The sequence below is a fragment of the Rhinolophus sinicus genome, linkage group LG11 (assembly GCF_036562045.2).
Source record: "Rhinolophus sinicus isolate RSC01 linkage group LG11, ASM3656204v1, whole genome shotgun sequence".
NCBI classification, from domain to species: domain Eukaryota; kingdom Metazoa; phylum Chordata; class Mammalia; order Chiroptera; family Rhinolophidae; genus Rhinolophus; species Rhinolophus sinicus.
Genome location: NC_133760.1, coordinates 7536502 through 7559563, shown reverse-complemented (window position 1 = coordinate 7559563; position 23062 = coordinate 7536502). Strand labels below are relative to the sequence as shown.

The window sequence follows — 23062 nt, the reverse complement described above, 5'->3', positions numbered from 1 at the left end:
AATGAATGTGTGCTTACTAATGCTGGCCACAATCCTGAACTTTTCCACGACACATTCAATCCTCAAGCACAGCCTCTCAGATAAAAAATGTTATCAACCCATTTTCCAGATGAAGAGACTGAGGCAGGAGAGGTGAAGTGACTTACCTACAGACTACACAGTGCATATGTGGCCAAGTTGGGAGACTGAAGTGAGGCTCTGTAACGGGACACAAGAGCTAACACAATGTGCCTGAAAGAGTTCTCAGGCCAGCAGCCATCACTGCCCTCAGTGGGCATGGGGGAGGGGAGCACTGCCACTCTAGAGGGCACTAGAAACAGCAGGGGTGTTTTCTTGTCACAAGAGCCAGAGGGTCACTGCTGGCATTTAGTGGATGGGGCCAGCGGTCGGTCACGCCTGGGACAATCACACAGTGAAGAATTGTCCCACCCTGAGTGCCAGCACTGCCGCTGCTGAAAACCATTAAACACTAGGGTCCGTGTCTGCCCTTGCAACAAACTCCCTGTCTAGTGATTAAAAATGAAGATTTTGGAATTGCCTGCCTGGGCTCCAAACTAGCTCAGAACAAACCTGGCTTGGCTACTCACTAGCTCCATGACCTCGAGAGAGTCTAACCTTCCGGAACTCATCTGAAAAATGGGGATACAAACAGTTCCTTCCTCATAACTTCAGATGATTAAGTGAGGTAACATGTGGCAATGCTTAAAACAACGCCTGGGAGATACTCAGTGCTATTAAGCATTAGCTATGAATATTATTTTAATAGCAAGTGCTCAGTATCAAAATTTGTCACCCCTTCCAGTCTTGGGGGTCCTGTATGGGCAGCAGCAAGTGTGAATGCTCCTGGGTGCCCACATTGCTCAGCACAAAGGGGAGTGTTTGTTGACTGACTGACTGACTGACTGATGGGAGGGCATCCTGAGCGCCCATAGCTCCCAGGGAAGATAGGCAAGGGCTCAAACACACAACGCCAGGCTGGGACCACAGGTTTATTGGGACTCCACGCACACACACTCACGGCGTCACATGACAACGGCACGATGACTTGGTACACTCAAGGTGGCCTCCGCCCGCAGCTAGGGCCCAGAGACAGTGGGGTGCAGTCTCCTCCCTTGTGGCCCAGACCCAGCTGGGTGCCTTCCTCCTGGGCAGCTGAGGGAGGGGGCTGCTGGGGTGGACCCCAGGCCTGGAAAGGGGAAGCGAGCAGGCAAGTCCGGGAAGGGCCAGGGCCGGAGGGGCTGCCCGCCCTCATTCCAGGGACTGCAGCATCAACAGCTGTTTCAGCACCTTCGTCTGGCTGGTCTCACGGATCTCACCGGCCAGGAACATTTCATCCACGACCGTGTAAACCTGAGTGAAGGGAGGTCAAGGGGAGAGCCTGGTGTGAGGGAAGAGGCCCGGATGCCTGTCTGAACCTCGGAAGCTTGGGGCTCTGAGGCCTGGAGCCAGGAAATGGACACACCCACAGAGGCACTGGGGCAGCAGAGGGGTTACAGCCCACCCTCCTGCCCCCCCTCTGGCTTCCTCATCCTCGTCTTCACCAGGAGCCCACCTTGTAGAAGTTGAACACCAGGTCCAGTTCACAGACGTTGTGGAAATATTCATTTAAGACCTGGGAGAGGGAGACGGAGACGGTAAGAGATGGGCAGGGAGACAGACACACAGAAACAGGAAGAGAGGTCATCGGCGAGAGACAGCAAGAAGACGTGGGGTGGTGGGGGAGGAGGGAGGAGGGAAGGGGGAGGGAGGGAGGGAGAGACAGATGGTGAGACAGACATAGAGAAATACGAATGAAGGTCATCAGATGACACCAGAAAAAGATGGCAGAAAAGACAGACTAAGGCAGAGGGACAGAGACGAACAGCGAGAGGCATGGTCAGAGAGGGACGGAGATGGAGACAGACAGAGAGCGGCACAGAGACAGTAATGGGCTGGAGTCCATATAAGGAGACAGACGAAAAGAAACGTGAGTGGGGTAGAGAAAGACAGTCACCCCACCGCAAGGGGAGGGTGAGGAAGGTCTGTGCACCCAGAGAGAGGAGCCGGGTACCCGCAGGAGCCTCGGAGCCCCCCCCCCCCCCACGCACACACCTCCACGAAGTTGTGGATGGCCTCCAGATAGGCCAGATTGTTGTCGTTGACGTCCACGCAGATGCAGAAGTAGAGGCCGGCATAGCGTCGGTAAATGATCTTAAAGTTCCGGAACTGTGGGGGAAAGAGGCTGTCAGGCACGGGGTGTGCCCAGGACCCCACGTGTGGGGCAGAAGAGGCCAAATTATTTAGTTCTTCATTCCTGTCTTGGTCCCTGAGGCCCTGCTCTGTGTCTGGCCCTGTGCTGGGGACACAGTGGCGACCGAGACAGGCCTGGCTCTCCCCTCCTGGGGCTCACAGTCCATGGGAGAGTTATCCTCAGACATCCCCAGAGTGAGCAGCTAATTCTGCCTGGGGGTCCAGGAGGGCTCCCTGGAGGGGGCATCTGAACTGACCTCTGGAGGATGAGCAGGAATGAATGGGCAGGAGGGTTCCAGGAAGAGGGAAAAATTTGTACAAAAGCCCAGAGCCAAGAGGGAGCCTGGTATGTTCCACGGCACCCATCCACCTTTCCATGGCTCCCTAGTGCCTCAGGAGAGAGTCAAAATGTAAGCAATGCATTCCACAAATACTCCCTGAGCACGAAACATGGCGCAGGCTCTGTGCTGGACAGTCTAGAGTCACCATATGTCACCAAGACAATTCCAGCATTGCCCTTACCGGAACTGTAATATGAATATTACTACAGTAACACACACACATAACCCAGGGATAAATATGTGTGGACTGAGGATGCAGACTCTAATTTTGTATGTGTGTGTAAGTAGATAAGAGAGACAGACAGATACAGACATAGATAAGCACACTGGCTGGCAAAGCACCACGGCATCGGCCAAAATCTAAAAAACCCAGCTCTAGGTCTGGCACGTATGTGGAGCCACCTGGTAGCAACGGCAAAGCCAACATTAGTCCTTGATTTTTATGCTTTTTCCCCAGCTCATCCTTTTGTTCATTTTATACCTCGACTATGTTTTCTAACATGACTCCAGCAATGCCCGCACATCATCCATGGATTAATAAGCATGTGTCACGGTGAAGACTCTTAACTGATACAGATAGTAATCAAATGTCTGGAGATGCCTGCTCTGCCAGAGAAGGTTCCAGATGGAAGGCCCAGGGCAGGTAGACTTTGCCTGGAGATGTTACCAACTGGCTATCACAGCTGCTGTGGCTTTGGCAGACTCTGACCCTGAGCAGTACTCTTCTGTTCTCGAAATTCTGCCTTTCCTGCTGACACCCTCCTCACGCCTTCCTATGCCTCTGTTTTCAGTGTCCAGGCTTCTCAGGGGTCAGGCCCAGAGCCATATGGCTTCGGCTACATACTTGCAGGTAAGTCTCTTCCCGTAGGCTGGGGAGGTTTCTTCTAAACTCCTCTGGCCACTAGGCCCTGTTCCAGCCCTGACCACTGCAGGTGTCACTGTCTAGGGACGGCTCTGTCTCCCCATTGGGTTGAGTGCCCCAGGATGGAGGCTGGGGCTGTCACCAATGGCCCCAGCATTGCCCTGCACAGGGCTGGACACTGAAAAGGTACGTCAGTAGACAGAATGTCTCCATCCCCTCACCCCCAGGGACGTCCCCATCCTAATCCCTGGAATTTGTGCACATGTGACCTCACGTGGCAAAAGGGACTTAAGAGAAAGAGGAAGGCAGGGCAGTGTGGATCAGAGAGAGATTTCTGGATGTTACGCTGCTGGCTTTGTTGACAATGGGCCACGAGCTGAGGAATGCAGGCAGCCTCTAGAAGCCGGAAAAGGCAAGGGATTCTTCCCTAGAGTCTCCAGAAGGAGCGTAGTAGCCCTGCTGACCCATTTTGGACACCTGATCTCAAGAACTGTAAGACAAATTTGCGTGGTTTTTAAGCCACTAAGTTTGTGGTAATTTGTCATAGCAGCAACAGGAAACTAATACAGGTGCTAAGAAATACGCATTAATGAATAAATGAGAAGTATGGATGGCTGGGCTTTCTGGCTAGCTACTCAGCCCTTTGTTTCCCCTCACAAGTCTCCTCCTCCAGGAAGCCTGCTCTGACTGTAATCTCATCAGAGACATTATTTGATTTCTCTCCCTCCTGATACTCCTGTTTGTTCGGGGAGGGACTGATTCTCTATTGTTCCCCACTGCATCCCCTCCTCCAGGAAGCCCTCCCTTACCTTCAGGCTGGGTCAGGTGCCCTCCTTCTGCCAGGCTGCTCCATGCCAGCCCTGCCCACTCTGGGTTGTCACTGTCTGGGGACAGGTCTGTGTCCCTCACTGGGTTGTCTCTGCCCTCACTGTGAGCTGAGCACAGGGTTGGCCACAGAGGAATGGGTGGTAAATAAACGCACGAATGAACAGGTGAGTGAGTGGGCCTGGATCAGGAAGATCTGTGCGTCACATCCTTGTGACATTCTGACCAGCTGGCCTCTCTGGCTGCTCATCTGTTTGGGCCCCCCAACTTCCTCCTGGTCCCTCAGACTTTGTCATTCCCAGCACTCAAGGTAGGACCTGGCACTGTGCTGGCAGCAGGAAGCCCCACAAGAGTGGGCATCCCGACGTCCCTGCTCCGTTCAGCTCTTGCCACACCAGACTGCTCTTGGCAAGGCCACCAGTGACCTCTGCTCACTGCCTCCAGGGGCCAGTCTCGTTTTCCTCCTGGAAACACTTTGCCCTTGGCTGCTGGGACCCCCAAATCTCCTGCTTTTCCTCTATCTCCCACTCCTACCTCTAGATGTGGCCTCCCTTCTTTTCTTTGTTCTGTCTGCCCACTCCCACCGCCACTCCCGAGTCCTGTGGCTGTAGCTGCCGTATATGTGCAGAAACTTCCACGACACCGTATCCTGCCCAACCCTCTCCCTGAACTCTGACTTGTCGCTTCCTCCTGGACACCTGCGCCGGGAGGGGAACAGACACCTCACTCCTGATCTTCACTTCAACCTGCTCTTTCCAAAGTCTGATCCATCTTAGAAAATGACAGTGCCATCCTATCGGTGGCCCCACTTTCTGTCACTCTCCACAACTCATCCTTAGTCCTCTGGCTGGCTCCACCTCTAAAACTCTTCTTGCCGCCCCCACGGCTTCCATGCTAGTTCATCAGCGTCTCTCACCTAGACCATGGCGGTGGCCTCCTGCGGCCTCCCTGCGTCTGCTCTTGCCCCCTTTGGAGGGATCCCTACGTCAGCCCACATCCCTCTTCTGCTCAAAAGCCTCCATGGCTGTCACCTCTCTCAGTAAGAGCCCAAGTCCTCACCATGGCCCACAAGGCCCTGCACCATCTGCCCTTGTAATCTCTTTGACCTCCCCTCTTCCTTTCCTCCCTTCCTCCTCCCTGCCTTACTCCACAGCAGACACGCTGGCCTTCTTGCTACTCCAGAAATGCCCCAGTATGTTCCTGCCTCACAGCCTTTGCACTTGCCAGTTCCCTGGGCTTGGGACGTTCCTCTCAGGTATCATCTTTTCTTCAAGTCCTTCAGGTGTTGGTTCAAATGTCACCTCTTCAATGAAGACTTCCTGATCAAGTCACTTAAATCTGCATTCCAACCCCAGTGTACACACCCCAGCACTTCCATCTCCCACAGCTGCTTCTTTTTGCTCTGGGGTACCTATCAATACCCTATACACTATACCTTTATCATCAGCTCTGAGGACAGGGCAATTCCCTGAAGCATCCCCAGTGCCTAGAACAGTGCCTGGCACACAGCAGGCCCTCGATAAATATTTGTTGAATGCTACAGGACAATCAGCCTGGTCTCTTGAACAGGCTAACACCATGGGAATTAAAAGTGGAGACTTCTTGATGAAAACAGACCAAGAGACAAACCAACCAAAGCAATGCGAGATCCTTGACTGGCTTTGAACAATAAGCTTTGAAGATTAGGGGGAAATTTAAATATTAATTGGGTATTAAAGTGACATTAAGAAAGAATGATGAATTTTATCAGGTCTGATAATGATACTGGGATAATGTAAGGAAACGTCTTCATTTTCTGAGACATATCCGGAAATATTTAGGGATGAAATTACACGATCTCTGTAAATAAATTTAAAACACTACAGCAAGGGGGTAGTTCATTATACCATTGTCTCTTGTCTTGTGTGTTGGAACATTTTTATAGTAATTTTTAAAAGGCACCAGAAAACAATTCTTCAGCCACAAAAAGGCAGAGAGAAAAAAAAAAAAAAGGCAAAATATTAATACTGACTAAATCTAGGTAGTGGGTGTATACATTTTCAAACAACTTCTCTCTCATTGTTCTAATCTGTATGTCTGAAAATTTTCACAATGCAAAATACTCCCAACAAGGAAGGAAGACAGCAAGCTAAAAGTGTGTTAAGTGAATGAATGAATGAATGCTGGAAGGAAGGAGGGTCTGAGGGGTTACTGCAATCAGAGGTTGGGCAGGAGGCTGGAAAGGAAGCAGGGGATTGTGGGAGGCATGGGGAGGGTGGGGGGGCATCACCTCTACAAAGTTGGTGTGTTTGGCATCTCGGACAGTGACCACAGCGTGCACTTCCTCGATCAACTTCTGTTTCTCATCATCATCAAATTGCATGTACCACTTGGCCAGGCGCGTCTTGCCCGCCCTGTTCTGGATAAGGATGAAGCGGATCTGGGGGCAGCAGGAGGAGGAAGTGAGAGCGGCAGGGAGGGAGGGCCAGTGCTACACCCAACAGCCCCACCCATCGCCACCAGGGAGATAGGGTCCAAGCCTCCCTGCTGCCTGCCTTACCCAGAGCCCAGCCAGGCTGACCTGACCACATGCTCCCGTCCCAGGTCCCTCTAGTACCCTCTGTAGAGTGATTTCTCTTCCACCAAGTGGTCAACTCCACTCAGCTCCAGAGCCCTGAGTCCCAGGCTGCACCCCCCGTTGTCTGCCTGACCTGGGACAGAAGATCCACCCCTCTATGCCTCAGTTCCCCCACTGGCAAAACAAGTTTATAAAATGAGTGCAGTGGCTGATAACATAGCAGGAACCCAGTAACTGAGTGTCATTCTTTGGCCTGAGTCCTGGCAATGCCAACTTCTTCATTTCTTTTTACTTTTTAAAAATTGAGATATAATTCACATACCATAAAATTCACCTAAAATGTGTACAGTTAAGTGGTTTTTAGTATATTCATACAATTGTGCAAAAAACATCACTATCTAATTCCAGAATATTTTCATCACCCCAAAAAGAAACCCCGACTCATTAGCAGTCACTTTCCCTCCTCCCAGCCCCTAACAACCACTAATCTCTCTGTCTCTATGGGTTTGCCTGTTCTGGACATTTCATATAAGTGGAATACACCATATATGGCTTTTTGTGCCTGGCTTCTTTCACTCAGCATGTTTTCAAGGTTCATCCATGTTGGAGTCTATATCAGCACTTCATTTCTTTTTATGGCTGCATAATATTCCACTGTACGGATAAATCTCATTTGGTTTATCTTTCCATCAGCTTATGGACATTTGGGCTGTTTCCACTTTTTGGTGATTATGAGAATACTGCTAAGATCACTCGTGTATACGTTTTTATGCGGACATGTTTTCATTTCTCTTGGGTAGACACGCAGGAGTGGACTTGCTAGGTTCTACGTGTAACTTTTCCAGGAACTGCTAAACTGTTTTCCAAAGCATCTGCCGCTTCCTAAGTGACTTGACTGCTTAGTGCCTCAGTTTATCCACCTAAAAAATAGGGCCATATAAGGGTGTGATGAGGAACAAACAATATATGAGAAGTACCCAGAATAGTGCCTGGTTCAGATAATACACACTGGGTCCACTATGATTAGCATCAGTGATGGCTAGGAAAATTGTTTGTATGATTCTAAAATGCCAGATCAACCGTCATAGGGCTACTAAGAAAACTGAAGGAGTTAATGCCAGGAGCGCTTGCTCAGCAGGGTGCCTACTACCTACCGAGCATTCAATAAAATTAGCTATTATGACTGAGGGACATTAAGAACACAAACTCTAGAGTCTTAATGAATCTTGGCACTGCTCACTGTGTGTTCATGGACAAGTCACTTAACCTTTCTGGACCTTAGTTTCCCCTTCTGTATAACAGACATAATGAGAGTCTTTCCCTCATAAGACCGTTGCACAGCTTAATAAACATAAGGGGACCAGCCCATACTAAGTGACATATACTCGTTAGTATTAGTTCTTCGTATTATAAATCATCATTTGACTTTGAGAAAATCATGGCCCAGCTAGGAAGGCTGCCTTTGAGCCCAGTTCTGTTTGAGACAGGCATGCTTATGCCCATTTTATAGATGAAGAAACTGAGGCTCAGAGAAAGAAGTCTCACAGTCAGCAAGCAGAACTGGGAGTCCAATGGCTTTGCTCTGAACCCCCTTACCCTGCCTTGTAGGAGCCTCCACCCTTTCATGAAAATCCACTTTCCTAAGCCTTTCTCCATATACTCTCTCCCCTATCTCCAACCAATCAAGCTGGCTGGGAACAGGATATTACACTTTCCTTCCAAGAACTCCTTCTGCTGAGCCAGGGAAAACCACTTCCTAGCAGGGCAGGGGTTCTGGGCAGGAAGGGAAAGGGCTTGGGGTGGAGGTGGGTGGGACCCACCTCAGGCAGCCACAGCCTAGGGGTAGAGCCAGGGATATATGGGGCATACAGGAAGGAGACCAGGAAGCAAACCTATCGGAGCTGAGGCAAAGCTGTTCTGACACCACCCCCATTCATCTCTTTTCCCTACTTCCTGCCCAAAGAATCCTTTCTTATGGTTCAAAACCCATACCAGGGGACGGGTGCTAAATCCAATGGCCCGTCCTTGCTCCACCAACCCCATCTCTCATTTCCATGCCTAATCCGACCCCCCAACTCACCTCTCCTTGGAAAGACCTGTTCCATTGCGCCCCATTCATTTCTAGTATCCACTCCCTACCTCCAAGCCTTCTCCCCCTTTGCAGCACTTTCCCCGACTCTAAACCCATTCCCTACAGTTGTCTACTTCCCGTCTCCACTGTCCAGTCTATTCCCCTTGAGATTATCTCTCATCAGCAGTATCTCGCTCGTTTCAACACCCCCTCTCCGCTTGTAATGCCAGCTTCCTGCCTCTAGAGACCCCTTCTCTTCTATCCCTATGTCTCTTATTCTTCTCCCACGCTCCTGCTACACCCCTTAGAGAGCCCTCATCTCAGGACACCTCCATCCCACCTCCAATTCCTTCTCCCCACCTCCGAGACCCTGCTTTGCCAGTTGCCTCCGTTTCAAAGCCCCCCAATCATCTCCAATGTCTCCCACCCGCACAACCCTCTCCCCTTGAAACCTGATCTCCACTGTCCCCTAGCCTCCAGCCTGGGGTACACCCCCGCGCCCAGAATTACCACTCAGTTCCCCCCTTTCTGGCCTGTGACCGGTCCCAATCCCGAGAGCCCGCGCCCGGCCCAGACCATTGCACAGCAGCGGGGGGCGGTTGTCAGTACCCAGCCGAGCCTCCAGTATCTGCACGTGGACCCACCCTCCTCCTGTCCCCAGCGTGAGCGCGGCCCCGTTACCATGGCGACCCCCGTCCGGACCCCAGCTGGCCCGGTCCCGCGGCGACTGGGCGGCTCCGGCTCTGGAAGCAGTTGGGGGACCCAGGGCTAGAGCGGACTTCCGGCAGAGGAACCCACTTGCCCTATCGCGCACTTCCCGCTGGGAATTGTAGTCCTAAGAATGGGTTTGCTCGTTCGGGCGACAGGCCAGTGAAGACACGATCATTCTTCCCAACATGCTGCGCGCGCCTGTCCGTTTCCCACCAGACGGGTCATGCTCCAAATGCATGCCGGGAGTTGTCGGTGCACCACTTCGGAGGACTACAATTCCCGAAATGCAAGTTGGGCGTTACATTTTGGGAAATGTAGTTCTAGTAGACTCTTCCCCCCACAACCACTTTCAGGGAGGAAGGGCATGCTGGGAATAGTAGTTTTAAATAGGAAACTGCGTTTGGGGGAGCTAGAAATGTAACTGTCTTTCGGTGCTCACTTAGTGCTTTGTTTAAAATACCTTGAGTGTTTCTCTGTGGAAGACGGACAGTAGTATATGAGCATTTGGGAGTCAGAAGTCACACCCTGTTATTTCCGCAATATCTTTCTGGTACACAAATCAGCCCTATCCAGTGTAGAAGGGGATATGAATACCAGGTGAGAATCATTGCAGTCTATCCTGGAACCTGACTCCTACAGTTGCTTATAGCGGAGGCACCTAGCTTAGGTGAAGACAGGGACAACCTCCCAGAGGGAGTGGCATTTGAGCTGAGATTCGAAGAGGAGTGGAAATTAACCAAGCAATGATTAGGGTAGGTGGGGGGTGGGGAAGGCAGGCAGGCAGAGTGCTCAAGCAGGGGCACAGACTTTGTCTCTGCCCCCAGGAATCTCACAGCCTGGGTGGTTTGGAGCCTGAAGTGACATTCCACAGAAATAGATGGAAAGGGACTAGTCCCAGCACTTTAGTATGAGTATGGACCCTGGAAAAATTCTCTTCTTTGCCATGTCATTACAGCATGCTTGTTATGGGGAAAAATTGGAAAGAGACAAAATATGCATCGATAGAGGAAAAGTCAATTAATTCACATGCAGTCACATAAAATATTATGCAACGAGAGTTATGATGAGTGAGCAAGATCTCTGTGCATTGACTTGGACGATCCCTAGGACATGCTGTTGAAGAAACAAAGGGAGATGCAGAGTGATACGTATACAGTGTATCATTTGATTTTTCTTTTTATTTATCTCTCCAACTTTTTGTATAGAAAGTTTTCATATCTACAAAAAGTTGTAGTATTAGCACAATGAACTCCAATGTATTATTCACCTTGATTCACTAATTGTTGATATCTTGCCACATTTACTCTCTATATATTTATTTGAACCATTTTTAAGTGAGTTGCAAATATCATGCTACTTCATCCCAAAAGGCTTCATGCTTCAACATTCCTCTTAAGAACAAAGACGTCTCCTCCATAAACACAACACAATGATACATTCAGGAAATTTAATAGTAATACTACACTGGCAGATCTTGCTCTGTAGGATCAGCCCCTGCACAACAGTTCTTCCACTGTAGTCAAGGCCAATCCTCATAATCAGTGAGCCCAAGAGTCAGTCCCTCACATTGATGTGCAATTATCAACCAAGGCTCAACTACACAAGGAGGGCACACACAACCCAAACACGGGACTCACCTGGAGTGCGTGGCTCAGATTACCAGAAAGACGGTGCCACTGAGCCCCACAGCACACCTACTATATAAGGCCACTCTACTAAGACTGGAAGATGTAACAGCCCTACCTAATACATAAAAACAAACACAGGGAGGCAGCCAAAATGGGGAGACAAAGAAACATGTCCCAAACAAAAGAACAGAAGAAAGCTCCAGCAAAAGAACTAAGCGAAACGGAGATAAGCAATCTATCAGACGCAGAGTTCCAAACACTGGTTATAAGAATGCTCAATGATCTCATAAAAATGGAGATGGAAACCATAAAAAAGAACCAGTCAGAAATAAAGGATACAATAATGGAAACAAAGAATATATTACAGGGAATCAACAGTAGATTAGATGAAGCAGAGGATCCAACCAGTGATGTGAAAGATAAGGTAGCAAAAAACACCCAACCAGAACAGGAAAAGAAAAAAGAATCCAAAAAATTGAGGAGAGGTTAAGGGGCCTCTAGGACGATATCAAGCGTACCAACATTCACATTATAGGGGTACCAGGAGAAGAGAGAGAGCAAGGAATTGAAAACCTATTTGAAGAAATAATGACAGAAAACTTCCCTAACCTGGTGAAGGAAATGGACATATAAACCCAGGAAGCACAGAGAGTCCCAAACAAGATAAACCCAAAGAGGCCAACACCAAGACACATCATAATTAAAATGCCAAAGGTTAAATACAAAGAATCTTTTTTTTTTTTTTAAAGATTTTATTGGGGAAGGGGAACAGGACTTTATTGGGAAACAGTGTGTACTTCCAGGCCTTTTTTCCAAGTCAAGTTGTTGTCCTTTCAGTCTTAGTTATGGAGGGCGCAGCTCAGCTCTAGGTCCAGTTGCCATTTCTATTTGCAGGGGGCGCTGCCCACCATCCCCTGAGGGACTCCAGGAATCGAACTGGCAACCTTGTGGTTGAGAGCCCACCGGCCCATGTGGGAATCAAACCGGCAGCCTTCGGAGTTAGGAGCATGGAGCTCTAACCGCCTGAGCCACCGGGCTGCCCCAAAGAAAGAATCTTAAAAGCAGCAAGAGAAAAGCAGTTAGTTACCTACAAGGGAGCCCACATAAGATGGTTCGCTGATTTCTCAACAGAAACTTTGCAGGCAAGAAGGGAGTGGCAGGAAATATTCCAAGTGATCAAAAGCAATGACATACAACCAAGATTGCTCTACCCAGCAAGGCTGTCATTTAGAATTGAAGGACAGATAAGGAGCTCCCCAGAGAAGAAAGAACTGAAGAAGTTCATCACCACCAAACCAGTATTACAAGGATTCTTAGAGGAACTTTTTTAAGATGGGAGGGGGGTTAAGGGTGGGTAAAGGGGAAGGGATTAAGAACAAATTGGGTGTTATACAGTAGTCATGGGGATGTAGAGTATAGCAGAAGGAATATAGTTAACAATACTGTAATAACTAGGTATGGTACCAGATAGATACTAGATCTATCAGGGTGATAGATGGGAATGGGGTTGGGGGCAGGGTGAAAAAGGTGAAGGTGTTAAGAAGTACAAATTTGTAGTGAATACAGTATAGGGAATATAATCAACAATGTTGTAAAGATCATGTAAGGTGCCAGATGGGCACTGGACTTATCAGGGGGATCACGTCATAGACTGTGTAGACGCCTGACCAATGTGCTATACACCTGAAGCTGAAGTAGAATAATATTGAATGTCAACTATAACTAAATATATAGGTCATATAGTCACGGGATGTGGAGTACAGCATAGAGAAGAAAGTCGATGGTATTGTAACAGCTATATAAGATGTCAGAGGGGTAGTAGCTTGGAAGGTGGGTTATCACTTTATGAGGGGTTTAAATGTCTAACTATTATGTTGCTTTGTACACCTGAAACTAATAAAAAAATCAGTACAAATTGGTAGTTACAAAATAGTCACAGGTATGTAAAGTACAGCATAGAGAATACGGTCAATAATGTCTCAACAACTATGTATAGTGCCAGGTGGGTACTAGACTAATCGAGGGTATCATTGCATAAGCTATATAAATGTTTAACATTCAGGTGCTATACACCTGAACATATAAAATAATATTGAATATCAACTGTAATTGAAATAAATAAGCAAATACTTTTTTAAAAGGCAAAAAATATTAATACTACACTAGTATCTAATATAGGTCCATATAAAAATATCCCTGATCATCTCAGTAATATTCCTTATAGATTTTTTTTTCTGTTCCAGGATCTGGAACAATTGGTACACAAATCTGATTTCTGTTCAATTCAATCCAGAATCATAGGTTGTATTTAACTGTTACATTCCTTTAGCCTCATTAAATCTGGAACAATTCCCTTGCCTTGTTAGTATTTCAAGATGTTGGCTTTTTCTAAGAGTCCATGTTTCTCTATGATTAGATCCAGGTTTGACATTTTTTGTCAGGAATATCACATAAGTGATGCTGTGTCCTTCTTAGAGTATCCCGCTGGGGCCAGGTGATGTTGGTTGGTTTCATCCTTGGTGATGTTAAGTTTGACCATTTAATGTCTGCCATATATTTCTTTTCTTTTAAATTAAAGTTTATTGTGGTGACAGTGACAATTGTTAGTAAAGAGTATATTTCTTTTTAAAGTTATGTGATCCCAAAAGCATAAGCAACAATAAAAAAAGTAAATTGGACGTAAAAATTAAAAACGTTAATTTTGCATCAAAGGACTATCAAGAGAGTGACAAGACAACCCACAGAATGGGAAAAAATCTTTGCAAACACATATCTGGTAAGGGATTATTATCCAGAGTACATAAAGAACTACAACTCAACAACAAAAAAACTCAATTCAAAAATGGGCAAAGAGAGGCGGCCAGATGGCTCAGTTGGATAGAGCGCAGAGCTCATAACACCCAGGTCACTGGTTTGATTCCCACATGGGCCAGTGAGCTGCACCCTCCACAACTAGAGTGAAAACGACTTGACTTGGAGCTGAACTGCACCCTCCACAACTAGATTGAAAAACAAACAAACAAAAAAAACACTTGACTTGGAGCTGATAGGTCCTGGAAAAACACACTGTTCCCCCATATCCCCCAACAACAACAACAAAAAAATTCGGCAAAGAGGGGGCAGCCGGTTAACTCAGTTGGTTAGAGCATGGTGCTCTTAACAAGGTTGCTGGTTCGATTATCACATAGGCCAGTGACCTGCGCCCTCCACAACTAGATTGAAAACAATGACTTGACATGGAGCTAATGAGTCCTGGAAAAACACACTGTTCCCCAATAAAAATTAAAAAAAAAAAAGACACGCAATATCAAGTGTTTGGGAAAACGTGGAGCTGCTGAAATTCTTATACATGTCTATGGGATGTAAATTGATATATCCACTTTGGGAAACTGGTTAAAGAAAGTGAACACATGCACACCCAGCAATTTCTCTCTGGGGTCATACGTAGCAGACATGAGCACATATGTTTACCAAAAGACATGTTCTAGACTGGTCATAGCAGCATTATTCGTATAGGCAAGCAGATGCTCACCAACAGTAGGATAAACACATTGTGGTTCATTCACACAGTGGAGTAGTATACAGCACTGAGAATGAATGATCTATAGCTACACACAGTAACGTGGACAAATCTGATAAACAATGTTGATCAAAAGAGGCCACATGTCTAATTCCATTTATATAAAGTATAAAAACAGGCAAAATTAATCTGTCTTAGAAATCAGGATAACGGTTCTCCTTTTTTGGGGGAGGGCAGTGACTGGAAGGGGACACCGGGAGGGCGGCTTCTGAACCATTGGTCATATTGTTTCTTAATCTGGCTGCTGGTTATAGATCTGTGCTCTCTTTGTGGATATTTGTTGTGCTGTACACCTGTGATTTGTGCACTTCTCGGTATGCGTTGTATTTCAGTTTTTAAAGTTTACAGAAATTTTAAGGTTCATCATCCAGTCTTCCATCGGATATTTAGTGCGTGCCCACTACGTGTCAAGCACTGACCAGGAGCTGGGACCACGCCGTGAATCCGAGCATCCCCGCCTCCTGTTCTTTCTTCCTGATTGGCTGCCCTTCTGGCCAATGGAGGAAGAGTTCACTGCTCTCTGACATCCCCTGCAGCATCAGCTAGCTGCAGCTTCCTCAGTTCGGTTTGTAGGCGGCGCTGTGAGCTCACCGACGCCTTGGTCAAGCGCAAATCTGATCCCCACCCTCTCTCTGATTTTTCCTGGTTCTGAGGAATGGAGAGAGAATATGCTCCAGCATCTCCACCCTTTTTTTAAACAGACTTTTGTGGATTTTTTCTGCCTGTGCATCTCTCTCGTGCTAGTCCAGATCCCCAGGACTCTCGTACCTACTACTCGTGCTCTCTGGTTGGTGTGACCTCCAGTCCTAGTCACTGGGGCTGCTAGGGCACTGCTTGGGAAAGCTTGACAGCAGCCCAGACCGGCAGTCGGCACTTCTTTCTGTAGGCTAATTGTTCACTCGGTTGTTTATTTATCCTGGAGTGGAGGCTAGCCGGGTGCGCGGAGGCGGCTGCCCCCAGGGAAGCCTGCTTCCTGTGGTTGGCTTGCTCAGCTGACACCCACCCTCTTGCGCACTGGAAATAGCTGCAGAGATGGGAAGGCCTTCCTTGATGGTTCTGTTCGTTTATCCAGGGGAACCCTGCTGGAGTCCCTGCCTTGTGCCTGGACCTGTGCTGGGGACATCATTGGTGACTGAAATAGTCCCAGCACTGTCCTCTCAGGGCTCACAGTCCGGTGGGAGAAAAAGACCTATCACTAGACAGTCGTCAGGGCTTGGATGGAGGACCCAGAGGGGTTGTGGGAGCCTAGAAGAGGTGCCTGATCCAGCGTGATGGATCAGAGAGGGCCTTCTGGAAGACGGGACATCTGAACTAGCATCCGAGAGGTAGGAGTTAGTTATCGGTCAAGGACTGCGTTTTTTTATAGTTACCATGTCCAGTGCCTGCCATCATCCCCTTTGTTTAGCATTGGATTTTTTCATTTATTTATTAACACGTATTTATTGTGGGCCACTTGCCAGACTGAGTAACTAGCCAGAGTCCCTGCCTTCAAAGGGCTCACATATAAAATGGTGATACTGATACAGAACTTCATAGCACTCTGGTGGAGTGCTATGAAGATGTCATTTATCCAATTGTCTGGATTTGATTCTTAAATTTGCCATTTACTAGCTATGTAATTCCCTATGCCTTAGTTTAGAGTAACTATAACCTACTCATAAGGTGTTGTGGAGGATCAAGTGAGTTAACATGTTTAAAGTGCTTTAGAATGTTGCCTAGCATTCTAAATGTTGCCCGTTTTTATCAAAGAATGAGGACTCAGACCAAAGTGGGAGGCCACCCTGAGGAAATGACTTCAATCTGAGACTTGAAGAATAAGGTGGAGTTGATGGGCTTCAGAAAGTGGCAAGAGTGATCCCAGTGAGTGAGCCCAGTTTTCTTTCTTCTTCGGGTGCTGTCAGTTCACAAATTTGCCAAGATTGGAAGGTCATAGAACACTGCGTTGGAGTTATAAAGACATATTAATTGGAGGTAGGGAAATCCAGTGTCTCCTGCCCCCGGTCTTTCTGGTGTTCTCTCAGCGGTCTCAAAATCACTTATAAACCAGGGTTTGCAGTGGTAGCCTAAAGAAAAATCTAGGCCACACACTTGATTGGTTTGGCTCACAGTGCTTAAGACAAACTTTTAAAAAATAAGTCACTAACATCTAAAAATCAGATTTCATGCATTAAAAGTGCTAAATCTTTAAAAAGGTCAATGGAAAAACCATGATCAGTAACCAGAGAACTTTTATCTAATGGATGTTTTAGAACTTGAGCGCATGTAATTTTATCATCTTTTATAGAACAAGGCATGATTTTCACGCTTTACAAAATGTAACTCATTTAATTCTCACAGCAACCCTATGAGGGAGGTAAGATTATTATTCCATTTTATAGATGACGAGACTGGAGAAAGAAACGCAAAATGCAATATAAACCATACATAGCGTTTCTTCATGCATTCCATAAATACTGTCTAGGCGCCCGGAACCCTCATCTTCCACGATCCGTACTTCCGGAGGGGTCCCAGAGGAACCCCTCAGTAACTTCCCATCACTACTATTTCCCCTCCAGGCTCCCAAACTGACATTTGATTTGCAGTCATTTGCACGATGCTGACTTGGAGGCCAGGGCGCAGTCGGGATCCGGCCCTCGCCCCTCTCCTGGGTATCAGGTGGTCACAGAATCCAGAACAAGTTGTATTAAAACGCGCGTTGCCTGCAGATTTCCTACACTGCAAGGAGAAAGAGCACGCGCTCTCCAGCCCCGCCCCTTCCTCGGGAAACGACTAATTGCGAGGCTGATTGGGTTGAGGCGGGTCACGCCTCCGAGTGCTCCCCAATCAGCTCCCTCGCTGGGTGCGCTACCAGCTACTCAGCCCCTCCCCACCTCCCCACGTTACGTCTCTCCCTCTCTCCTCCTCCGTTATCCCGGGGGCTGCGGCTAGCGCGGCAAACCCACCTACCCTTGGCTCTCATTGGCTGCTCAGGTCCCGCGCGAGCGAGATCGCGCCCTACGCCCCCTCTCCCGCCCCCAAAGCCGGGCCATGCCTCTCTCCTCCGACTTTCTCCGAGAGCCAGCGTGAGGGGATCGGCTGCTTCTCGCGCGCATGGGTGCGCGCGCCTCCCGCGGGCCACTCCCTCTGCCTCGTGCCAGTCGCTGCGCTGGCTGGCAGCTGCCCCCGCGCACGCGCACTTGCCCCCCGCCCCACTCCCTCTGCCCGGTCGCGGGTCTCCTCGCGCTGTCTCGCGCCGCAGCCACTGCAGTAGCGGCATTTTCTTGGGGCGCACGCGCATTGCGCCCTCCGCGGCGGTTCCCAGCCCCAGGCCGCGGCGGTGGCAGTGAGTCCTTTGGGCGCGCACGCGCTCTCTCACTTCTCACCCTACCCCGCGCCGGCTGTCTCCTCGCGGCGCGCGCCCAGGGGCCGTTATCCTTCTGCAACGGTCCCCGCGCGACGCACGCGCAGTAACAAGGGGGAGCGCGCGGGAGCGGCGGCCGCAGGAAGGAGGCGCCGCCGCCGCCGCCACCGCCACCACCGCTGCCGCCATTGCTAAAGAGGGAGGGAGCGAGCAAGCGAGCGAGGCTGGTCCGCCCTCCTCTGGTTCCCGCCCCTCCCCCTTCCCCTCCCCGCCCCCCGCCCCGAGGGAGAACCGCGGCGCGGCAGAAGGAGGTGGAGGAGGCGGAGGAGAGAGCCCGCGAGGGAGGGTCTGCCCGGCCCCCCGCCGCCGGAGCCGCTGCCGCCGCCTCTGCCGCCGCTGGAGGAGGAGCAGCAGAACATGGCGCCGGGGCCGCCGTCCCCGCTGCCGGGATCCCGGAGTCCGGGGCCGCGTTGAGGGCGCCTAACTGGTGAGTGCGCGAGCTCGCGGGCCCCGGCTCCGAGACTGGGCGCCGCCCCGCTGCGGGGTCCAGGGGGAGGCGGGGACGGCGGGGCCCGGAGCCCGCGAACAATGGAGGAGCTGGAGGGGGAGGGGAGGGAGCGGCCCCCCAGTCCCCGGGCCCCGCCGGCTCCCTAGCTTTGCGCTGCGGTCCGGCCCGAGGGGCCCGGTTGCCCTTCGGACGTGCCCCTGACCACCCCAGCCCTGCTGTCCCCGCGTCTGCCTTCCACCCTCCGACCCACTGGGATCTCGGTGCCTGCCTCTCCCCCCCACTTCAGCCACTCTGTTTCCAATTCTATGCACCTCCTTCCACCATCACCCCTCCTAGACTCTGCAGTGCTCAGAGGATCCACCTCCTCAGTGACCCTTCTGCATCTCTTAATTCTCGACCCCCACTTTGAGATTCGTGACCCCTCGCCTCCTCTCGAATTGCGCTCTCACCACCCTGCGGACCTGTCCCCTTCTTTGACCTGTCTGCTCTTAACCCTTCCTCTCAGAAGCTCTTGCCTCGCCAGGAGCTGTCCCTCTAGGACCTGTGGTTCCACCTCCATGGAGGCCCTTCTGAGACTCTTGTTCTAGGCACTGCTGTCCCAGGTCGTCTTCTTGGACTTAATTTCACCTCCCTCTTGGGCCTTACTGCCCACTCATAGCACCTGCTGCACCCCAGGGATGCCCCTGGTCTCTCTGAGCCTTCCATGCTTCTAGTTCTGTCTCCTGCTCCTTCTCAGACTCCGATGCACCAGCTGTCTCCTTCCCTTCTCAGTTCTTGCTCCCCTTGGCCATTCAGATCCTTGCCTCTCTTTCAGACCTTTTTGCTTCCCGGTTCTGCCCTTTGGCCAGTCTCCGCTCTTGCTATGAACCCTAACCTGCTTGCTTTCTGACTGCCTTCCACCAAGCAGTGTCGTCCCTGTCTCTGACTGGGCTGCTCTGTCATTTCTGCCATTCACGGCTCGGCCGTCTCTGCCTAACCCAGCTTCTCTGCAGCCTCAGTCTGCCCCAATGTTCTCCTTGAGGTTTTCTCTCCCCACCTCCTCATTGGCACTCTTGAGCTGTTCCATTCATTTGCTCCCCGTTTCTTTGACCTGTGTCCCTTTCAGTTCTTCGTGTAAGACATGTTTCCATCCTCCTCTTTGCTCCAAGTCCTCTCCTCTCCATTTTGGCCCTTCTTACACTTGCCCCTTTGCCTCATTAAATCAGCCATAACTTCTCTCTGACTCACCTCCCCCTTCCTGTTCTGCATCTCACAGACCTGTCCCAAATCCTTTTTGCACCTGCTCTTTTCATTTGTTCATTTCTGCCCCGTCTTCTCTATTTAACGTCTTTTTCCCAGCTCTGCCCCTTTTGGAGCTGTCCACTTGCTCACCTATTTTTTGTACCCATTTTAACTTTCCTACCGCTGTCCTCTCTAGGAGGGGTCCTTGGTCATCTTGAAACTGCCTCCCACTTCTGTTGCCTCTGAGGTCTAAGCTTCCCACCTGACCTTGTCTCCCCCCACCATTTTGATTCAGCTATCAATCTCCACTCTGTCCGTTCTTGTATTTGTCCTTCCCTCTTTGCCCTCCCTCATTTTCATACCTCCTTTTTTAGTCCTCTCCCCAATTCTGCCCAGTAGTAGAGACGTTTTCTCACCTGGTCCTACCTGTCATCGTCTGCCTCCCCACCCCCAAGTCCCCTCTTGGAGCCTCCTGAGTTCTTGGGTGGATTCTCCCTCTGTTTTGAAACCCGTCTCCCAATTCTGTTCCTCGTTGACTTTTTTCCTCCCTCATCTTTTCTTTCCCCTTGTATCTTACCAGGCTCCTTTTCAGCCCATTTAGTTCCTATCAGACTTGGTTCTCCCAGCTCCCCTCCCTTGACCTCCCCGTTCCCCACTGAATGTTTCTCCCCTTCAGGCTTGCCTTCCCCTAGTCTCCGTCCTCAGCTTTGGAGGGAAAGGGGCTAGGTGGGGCCTCGGGTTCCCTAGGCTCTGATTTAGACTGCAGATTCCCTCTGTGCCTGATCCTGAGGGTTTTATCCTGAGGGATCCTGTGAGATCTGGGTAAATATTAAGTGGGGGCTGGTTGATTGGTTACTGCTCTCTGGAGTCTGGGAGTGTACCCCCCCCCCCCCATTCTCCTTCTTCCTGCCCGTTCTGTCAAGGTTAGCGGTGGGGGTAGATCTCTTTCCATTGCCCTGTTTTCTTTCCCACTCCCATTTTGCTCTCCAGCCTCTTCAGTTCCCTGGGCTTTGCTGCTTTGTGTCCTTGGGAAAAGGAGAGTGCAGCTGCTCACAGGTCTTGTTTCTCTTTCTGCCTTTCCCTGCCCTCTTCTCGGAGCGATTGTAAAGAGAAAGTTGTACCCTCTCGTCCCTTCCACCTCCAAGCCAGCAGCCTGTGGGAGAACTTAGGAGTGTGCTCCTTTTTTTTTTTCCCCCACTCCTGGCTGGGGAAATGCCAGTTCACTAGTTCTCCCCAGTCCCACTAGGGGTTATAGACATATGTGGTGTTTACCGCTGTGGGTCTGGAGAAGAGTCCTGCCTTGCCTAACTGCCCCTGGTTTGCAGTGTGACCTTTGGAGGGTTGGGGGATGCTGGGCTTGCCTCTCTTCCACCTCTGCCCCGGGAAGGCTCCAGCTTCCTGGTCTTCCAAATAGTGGAGGCCTGGATTTGGAAAGCTCTTTGCGGTTGTTTGTTGAAAGAGAGAGTGCCAAGTGTCACTCAGATTTCTGCCCTCTGGTATCGCAGGCGCTCCCAGCCACAGGAGCTGAACGCCTCTGGGCAGAGCCACACTGGATTGCAGGGGAGGGGAAGGGGCTCAGTGGTGTACAAGAGGTATGTGAGTGGGCCCTGACACTCCCCAAGCCTTTTGAAGGACCTAATTTGATAGAGTGAGAAAGGAGTGCCAGGAACTGGCTGATTTGATTGGGTTTTTGGTCTTATTACCTGGGAAATGTGTCTTAGCTACCTTTCCTTGAGCTGTTTTCTTCAGTGATCTTATGTTAGGGGTGGGGTTTAGGAAATTCATTCAGAGGAAGAGGTAGTTTTTACAGAAAAGCCTTCCAAGCATTTTCCTTCCTTAACTTAGGAGAGGAACCTTTTGCATGTTCTGAGTTTATTTATTTTATTTCTTAAGTAAATCACAAGCCTGACTTTTTTCCCCTGTGGCCTAGGGCAATTGCATATTAAAGCAGCCATCCAGCTGTGAAGGAGCATTTACTGGAAGGACTTTATTTCTTAACTGAACTATGATCAAACTTTGTTTACTTCAGGACTTATTCAGAAATAGTTCTGTGTGAACACATTTGAAATGAAAAATAAAAAACGTTCACTGTCATCCACAGACTTGGACTATTGACTCATCACATGTCAGGGCATCCGTATGTGAGAGATTGAGGGGAACTGGGTACTAGATCCATCTGGCTCTTTCAGCTTCTAACTTCTCACGACTTTAAATTTTCTGACAAGCAGAGGCTGGTAATTTTAATTATCTATGGCATGTGTCTTCACCATGATTGACTTAAAGAATTTTGGTTCATTTCCACTGGTTTCTGTTCATTTCTGAATTTTGTGAATCATGATTCTCTGAATTGATTTTACAGTTTATGTTCCCCCGTTGGTATAAATAGTTGTTTTTTTTTTTATTCTTAATGTGGAAGTGGCAGCTAATTAAGAATAAAAACAACTGTGTATGCAATACCGCTTAAATTGTGTTCCAGAGTTTTAACATCACTGGCAGCACAGAAAGTTTCTGTAAGCCCAAAGCCTGAGTTTATATAATAGGAAGAGAGGAGATAGACGAACAAAGAGCTGATTTTTCTTCCTAAACTGATAACTGATGTTCCAGACTGTCAGATTTCTCTGATGGTAGCAGAGGCTCTAACCCCAGCATCAACATTTGCTTTCATGATGGAATTGGGTGCTACAGAGATCTGTGGTGGGTAGCCTCGGCCTTCTGGACCAGTTAATGTGCCAGCTGGGGGCTGGGTGTGGAGCCTGCGATAGTGGTAGGTGACTATTTTCAACCTAATGACATGTCTTCAAGGGCTCTTGCCCTGCCTTAGAAAATCTTTGTAATACTGGCCTGATCAGAGTTCCTCTCATCTCTTTTTTTTTTTTTTAGCCTTCCATTTTGGCTATGTTCCCCTTCCCTTACCCATCTCCCCTTTTTTCTTGGTATGATGAATTTTTCTTGGCATGGTCCATTTACAACAATAAGAAATTAAAAAACAGTCATTCCTCTTCAGACCAGACACATGGAAGGTGTCCATGTGCAGATCCATGAGCCTGATGGTGGCTTTCGAGGACAGAGGACAGTCTGGGAGGAGTGAGGGTTGCACAGGTGACTGTAAACCACAGCCTCATACTCGTATGTGTTGGGTCAGCCTGTATGTGTTGGGGAAATACCAGGTCAACACAGCCGGAGATTGAA

At 49.3% G+C, this 23062-nt stretch overlaps 2 protein-coding genes across 2 annotated transcripts in view; one reads left to right on the top strand and one right to left on the bottom strand.

Moving 5' to 3' along the window:
* Positions 1-976: 976 nt before the first annotated feature.
* Positions 977-9708, bottom strand: AP2S1 (adaptor related protein complex 2 subunit sigma 1). Its single transcript, XM_019752604.2, has 5 exons — positions 9567-9708; positions 6527-6676; positions 2092-2205; positions 1553-1612; positions 977-1350 (listed from the first exon to the last, which is right to left on the bottom strand). Exons 1-5 carry the CDS (start codon positions 9567-9569, stop codon positions 1249-1251), a joined length of 429 nt encoding a protein of 142 aa, XP_019608163.1. The 5' UTR covers positions 9570-9708; the 3' UTR covers positions 977-1248.
* Positions 9709-17910: 8202 nt separating this feature from the next.
* The window catches only part of ARHGAP35 (Rho GTPase activating protein 35), a 123123-nt gene continuing 117971 nt past the window's right edge, over positions 17911-23062 (top strand). Inside the window, exon 1 of the mRNA XM_019752602.2 lies at positions 17911-18631. The gene's annotated coding sequence lies outside the window, so the exon portion shown is untranslated. The remainder of the gene's footprint in view (positions 18632-23062) is intronic.

What these genes read in the sequence shown, in the direction of transcription:
- AP2S1 (XM_019752604.2), bottom strand. An exon ending in AACACACCAACTTTGTAGAG is followed by an intron (nt 2,206 to 6,526) that starts GTGATGCCCCCC and finishes TTTCCCCCACAG; the next exon opens with TTCCGGAACTTTAAGATCAT. An exon ending in CCATCCACAACTTCGTGGAG is followed by an intron (nt 1,613 to 2,091) that starts GTGTGTGCGTGG and finishes TCCCTCTCCCAG; the next exon opens with GTCTTAAATGAATATTTCCA.